The sequence below is a fragment of the Dipodomys ordii genome, unplaced genomic scaffold (genome assembly GCF_000151885.1).
Source record: "Dipodomys ordii isolate 6190 unplaced genomic scaffold, Dord_2.0 Scaffold1, whole genome shotgun sequence".
Classification (NCBI taxonomy): domain Eukaryota; kingdom Metazoa; phylum Chordata; class Mammalia; order Rodentia; family Heteromyidae; genus Dipodomys; species Dipodomys ordii.
In genome coordinates, this window is record NW_012267217.1 from 39,651,519 (window position 1) to 39,658,368 (window position 6,850).

The 6,850-nt window shown below is 34.2% G+C and overlaps 1 protein-coding gene across 1 annotated transcript in view; it reads left to right on the forward strand.

The window, feature by feature from the left end:
- Nbeal1 (neurobeachin-like 1) overlaps positions 1-6,850 on the forward strand; it is a 209,214-nt gene that overhangs the window by 111,803 nt on the left and 90,561 nt on the right. Inside the window, exons 16-18 of the mRNA XM_013015843.1 lie at positions 721-840; positions 1,985-2,288; positions 6,074-6,159. Coding sequence (XP_012871297.1) covers positions 721-840; positions 1,985-2,288; positions 6,074-6,159 — 510 coding nt within the window. The remainder of the gene's footprint in view (positions 1-720; positions 841-1,984; positions 2,289-6,073; positions 6,160-6,850) is intronic.

The window sequence follows — 6,850 nt, forward strand, 5'->3', positions numbered from 1 at the left end:
AAAAAGAAAAAAAGCCAGAAGTGGCACTGTGGCTCAAGTGGTAGAGCGCTAGCCTTGAGCTGAAGAGCTGAGGGACAGCGCCCAAGCCCAGAGTTCAGGCCCCAGACCGGACCCAAAAACAACAACAACAAAAAAAAAACCAAAAAAACAAAAAAAAAATGAAGTGTGAAAAAGGATGCACTTCTATTGCCTTTCTAAAAATTAAAAAAAAAATCTTAAAAATTGATCCTTGGAAAGTGCAGAAAAGACACTGTAATTTGAGTTTTCTAGAAAAGGTTTACAGGTCTTTGTTAAATTGTTAAAAACCGTTGCTTGTTAAGAACATCATTTCATGCTGAAATAAGGATACAGGTTGACCCATTGTAACAATGAGATGTACAAGACACTATGTTGAAAACAAACTTTACAACTTTGGGGGCCTGGAGGAGTTGGGGAGGTGGGGAGAGAAGGGATGATAGGGGAAAAACAAAGGAGGGGGTAACAATGCTCGATAGGAATGTACTCATCACCTTACTCATGTAACTGTAACCCCTCTCTATACATTATATATATATATTATATATATATACATTATATATATATTAAAAACAAAAAAGAACATCCTTTAAAACATTTTAATGTTCTTTATACATGAACAAGTGATAGAATAACCCTCTGAAAACATTGTCATTCCAAAGACACAATGTTATATTGCCTTTCAATTTATGTTTTATTTACCAGCACAATATAACAATTGTTCACATGCCGGGAAAAAGGCCCTTTGGTCAGAGTCTTGTCTATATATATGACAATGGACAACAGAAGGTCTCTGCCCCTCTCAGATTTCCTGCCATGAATGAAGTAAGTATATTTTACCTATTCCTTACAGATCTAACTGATTGAGGACTCTTGAAAAGTTTAATTTTCTCCTAAATGTATCCCCAAATTTTTACAAATATGTTCTATATACTAAGGCACAGTTGATTAACATTATGATGTCACTCGACATTTCCAAACAAAAGCAATTTGAGAAATAAATGTTAGGAAGGTTAGAAAAAGCCAAAAAAATGAAGGGAGCAGACCAAACTTTTTAATAATAATCTCCAAGTATATGAAGTACTTAAGTGAATGTTATGAACTGTTTTCCACCACCATTAAATTTGAAATGATAAGGAAAAAGCTTTTAAAACTTTCACATGTAGTTAGGCATAAGAATTTATTTATTAGGAAGTTCTCAGTGGACACTGAAAAACACAGCAAATTTTTTGGTTCATTTAATAAAGTATTTTGTGAGGGTATTGGAATACAGTAGGTAATTTCTGAGGTCTGAAGTATTTGAGTAGTTCTTTGCTGTTTCTCATCTTGATAACCATTTCAGAATAATGTGTAGTTGCCATTATATTCATGTGTAATTTTCTGTTTATAACTTTTACAGGGAAAACCAGTTATCTCTATTTTAAATAAAGTTTTAAAGCATTTTTTGTTTGTTTGTTTTGTTTTTTGTCAGTCATGGGGCTTGAGTTTTAGGCCTGGGCACTGTCCCTGAGCTCCTCAGCTCAAGGCTAGTGCTCTAGCACTTGAGTCACAGTGCCACTTCTGGCCTTTTCTGTTTATGTGGTGCTGAGGAATTGAGCCCAGGGCCTCATGCATGTGAGGCAAGCATTCTACGACTGAGTCACCTTCCCAACCCCTTAAAGCCTTTTCTATTAAACACATTAAAGAATTCAAAATTTTCACAATTGAGTCAGAAATAATATATCCCCAATAGCCACAGTTAACTTTGATAATGATTTCTTTTGTATGTATGTATACATGCATTGAGCTAATGGTTCTGTAAATGTAAAATGTTTCCACTTGTCAAATTAATTTGCTTAATTTTGTAGTGCTTCACTATATTTTTATTTTCAATTTATTTTTGTGTTGATGGATGCTTACACACTAAAGTACTTCGTTAGGCCCATACTGTTTAAGTAAACTTGTGTAATTTTTTTTTCTTAATTCTTAGCCTTTTATTTCCTGTTGTATTGGTTCAGCTGGGCAAAGAACCACCACTCCTCCACCATCCCAAATCCCAGATCCACCATTTTCTTCACCCATCACCCCTCATCGGACATCATTTGGTGGAATTTTGTCATCAGCCTCCTGGGGAGGTACAATTGAAAAATCAAAATCTGTTACCAAATTAATATCAGCTGGAACCCAAGATAGTGAATGGGGATGTCCCACATCCCTGGAGGGCCAGCTAGGTTCTGTTATCATCTTCTATGAAGCACTACAGCCTCCTCATGTGAAGGCATTATATTTAGCAGGTAAGCATGTCCTGGTTTACTAGAGTTATAAAATAAAGTAATATTATAAAATTTTCTAGTGTCTGAGTATATTGTAGCAACATTTGAAAAGAGAAAATTATATTTGATCTAAAGAGTATTTTTTTTTAACAAACTCAAAAGAGAAAATGCCTACTTCATATAATCCTCTTTTTATTAGGCATAAATAAAATAAGCTGTTGTGAAAATTTTTAGGTGTCATCCAGAGTACTTCCTGGGGTTTCTATAACAAAATATCACAGATTGGGTGGCTTTAACAAGAGAAGTTTATTTTCTATTAGTTTTAGAGGCTAAAAATCAGGTATAGTGTTATAGAGCTTCTTTTCTAGAAAGGCTTCCTTCCTGGATACAGGTGGTCACCTACTTTCTGGTTATTCTCATGTGGTCTTTCCTCTGTGAGCATGTGGACAGAGAAAAGGACTGTGGTTCCTCCTTGTATTATAAGGGACCTATCAGATTACAGCTTTACCCCTTTGCCTTCTTTACTTTTTTTTTTTTATCACATTATAGGCCCTTCTTCCACATAGCATCAAACTGGAGATTATGACTTTAACATGTATATTTTAGGAGCTCAAAGTTATGTTTGTAAAGCTGCCAGTATTTTTGACAATTTTAATAAATTAGTGAAACAAAATACTTGGTTTTGTCCATAAAACATAATTTCAAAACTTTCTATTTCTATGATTGATACATTAATATACCTGAAAAATTCATGAAAATGATAAGTACTTGGAAGATATTCGATAAGATTATAAACATTTCATTTTAGTTTTTTTCTTTTTGGTATTGTTTTAAACAGTTACAATTGCTTTTGGATACAAAAATTCTATCTATATTTTATCAAGATATTCCAAACATACACTTTTAAGTATCATATATATTAACTGTACATAATGGCTCATTTTTTTCTGAAAATAACTGTCTTAGATTGTATGGCATTCTTTTTGTTGTTGTTGTTGATCATGGGGCTTGAACTCTGGGCCTGAGTGCTGTCCCTCAGCTCTTCAGCTCAAGGCTAGTGCTCTACCAGTTGAGCTACAGCGCCACTTCTGGTTTTCTGAGTGGTTTATTGGAGAAAAAAGTTTCATGGACTTTGCTGGGGCTTGCTTTGAACCGTGATCCTCAGATCTCAGCCTCCTGAGTAGCTAGAATTACAGGCATGAGCCATCAGCGCCCAGCAATTGTATGGCATTCTAAAATGAATGGATCTATCCAGATTCTCAAAGTTTAATAATCTTACAATTTTTGAAACTTATGAAGTTATTTTAGGATGTTCTATAATGGAAACAAATTCAGGTTAGTAACTAGTCATTTAATGTAATTATAAGACTGTAGTTTTTCATTATATTCTTCTATAATTATTATTTAGTCTCCCATTTTAGTGATCTTAAACATTTTTAATACATTGGCTCAGGTTTATATTTTATTATCCATATATTAATTGTACAAAAATTTTAATATTGGCATGAATTTGAATTTTAAATATAATAAACTGGACTGAATACATTTTGTATAATCAGTTTCTAAAAGGGATATATATTAATGCTAATCAATAGCAGAGATGTGCCAGTTTTGGCAAAGCCTCAGTAAGAAGGAATGGTTACCTTTTGTGAATGGAACCTTATGTGAATTTGTATTTCTTCAATTTTTCATAAACGTCAACATTTTTCTTACTCATTTGCTATTCTATTTCTCTGATACTTAATCACATTATTAATGGAACATTTTGCTATTATTTCTTATAATTTGTTTATGTTAGATAGCTTAGTAGGTAAACTTTGCTTTATTTAATAATAGTTTTGCTTGGTTGTTTTTATTATCAAATAGTTGTACAAGAGAGAGAGAGAGAGAGAGTATGTGTGTGTGTGTGTGTTGGTCTTGGGGCTTGACATTAGGGCCTTGGGTTTCACTCAAGGCTGGTACTCTATCTGATCTTCAGCCTTGCCTCCAGTTCTGGCTCTTTTGCCTGTTAATTGGAAATAAGAATCTCAGGGATTTTTCTACTTGGACTCTCTTCGAGCCTTGGTTTTCTATTAACATATCTGTTTATGTGTATAATGCTTTTTTTTCCCCGGTCCTGGGCCTTTAACGCTGGGCCTGGGCACTGTCCCTGATCTTCTTTTTGCTCAAGGCTAGCACTCTACCAGTTCAATCCCAGCTCCACTTCTGACTTTTTCTGAGTATTTATTGGAGGTAAGAGTCTCACAGATTTTTCTGCCTGGGCTGGCTTTGAACTGTGATCCTCAGATCTCAGTCTCTTGAGTAGCTAGGATTATAGGCCTCAGCCACCAGTGTCCAGTTTATAATGGAGTTTTAGAGTCAGTCTGAACTCAGGGCCTCACACTCTTATTCAGTGTGCTTCTCACTGCTGGTACTCTGAACACTTGAGCCACACTTCCACTTTAGAAGTGGAATTTGTATTTTTGCCCTCCTATTTTTAAACCATGATCGTTTGGATCCCAACTTCCTGAGTAGCTAGGATTATAGGCCTGAGCCTCTGGTTCCAACTATAGGCTTGATCAGATTTACCTCCACCTCTTCCACTTCCATCCTTCTTCCCATACCTGTCCCATTAAATTTTCTTGTTCCATTTTCAAGCATGTACATAGAGTATTTTGACTATATTCATCCTCCATTTGTCTTTCCTCCTGCTGCTAGTTTTCAGACTTCTGTCCAGACATGTTTCAACTTCCTAATATTCATTTTTATTAAAATATATGTTGTTAGTTGTTCGCAGGTATTTTACTATGGTATCTCACACACACATATACCATACATTAGTCTAATTGATCATGCACATGTATGTAACACATGTGTGTTTGCATAAATGTTTGTATTTTAGTTCTAGCATCCACATATGAGAAAAAGACCTTTTTCTTTCTGAGTCTAGCTTACTTGGCTTGATGTGATGCTTTCTTGGACTCTCTTTGAGAGTCCAAGAAAAGCAAAGTTTACCTACTAAGCTATCTAACATAAACAAATTATAAGAAATAATAGCAAAATGTTCCATTAATAATGTGATTAAGTATCAGAGAAATAAAATAGCAAATGAATAAGAAAAATGTTGACGTTTATGAAAAATTGAAGAAATACAAATTCACATAAGGTTCCATTCACAAATAACATAATTCCATTTGTCTTTATGGCTGAGTAATATTCCATTGTCAGTATCTATTTATCCATGTCTATATAATGTATGTCTGTATATGCAATGGAATATTATGAAAATGATGTTTTATATATATGTACATGTATGTGTGTATATATGTATGTGTAGTACATATTATATAATATATATAAAATGAACAATCACATATAATATGTATAATATATAATCATCATCATCATTCATTTAATCTGGGCTGCTTCTATAGCTTGCTTGTTGTGAATAGTGTTGTATTGAACATGAGTGTGCATCTTGCTTGATTTTTATCATAGTATGTTTTCTCTTGTTCTTTTTTTATTGGCATAAATTAGTTATATAGGAAGAGGATTTTGTTGCATCTCCACATGTTTACAATGTATACTAATTGATCATACTTTTTAATACTATATAAAATTTCCCTTTTACCTTGGAGGTTTATTTCCCAAATTCCTAGGTTTTGGATAAACTGGAAGCAAATAAAACTAAAGTATATTTTAGTGTGTTTTAACTATATTATCTGAGTAGCGGGAAGAGATTAATTTTAAATTTTGTACTGTTAATAGAAAAACAAGGAGTCCATATATATTCAATGATACATGTGATGTTTATAAATAATTTTCAGGTCCAAATTGTTTAAGTCCTTGGAAATGTCAAGAGTCTGATATGGCTGACCTGCCTGGTAACATCCTTCTTCACTACACAGCAAAGGTCAGAGTAAATGCACAGACGTCTAGTCAACATAGTTAGAACTGCTGTGAATTTCAGTTCATTGGCAATTGTTTTTTGTCACTTCATTGGTTAGTTGAGAAGGAAGGAACAAAAATTAAGATTTACCTCAACTTATTGAAATGCTATAATTATGTAATTCTAGTAGTATGAGTAGGAATAGTTATGTTGGAACTTGTACTAATGAATTGACTGTAGTAAATGAAACTAAGATTGTATTTACTTAGGTTTCTAGATGATAAGAAAAACAGAACTGTGCTTAAAATTGTGTTTGTTTTTATAGAAAACTATACTCTTGCAAGTATTTTCTAAGCAGCCACGTGCCAGTGGTTTGTTGAAACATGTAATCCTAGCTCCTCAGGGCTGAGATCCAGAGGATACAGTTCACAAGGATACAGCCTGGGCAGAAAGTCCACAAGACTCCATCTCCAGTAAAACATTTGGCTGGAGGTGTGGCTCAGATGGTAGAGTGCCAGCTGTGAGCAAGAAAACCAAACAAGTACAAAGTCCTGAATTCAAACTCTAGTACGAGAAAAAAGAAAAAAAATATTCCTTAAGTAAGAAAAACTTTTTTTTTTTTTTTTTGGGTCCAGTAGTGGGGCCTGAACTCTGGGCCTGGGCACTGTCCCTCAGCTCTTCAGCTCAAGGCTAGCGCTCTACCACTTGAGCCACA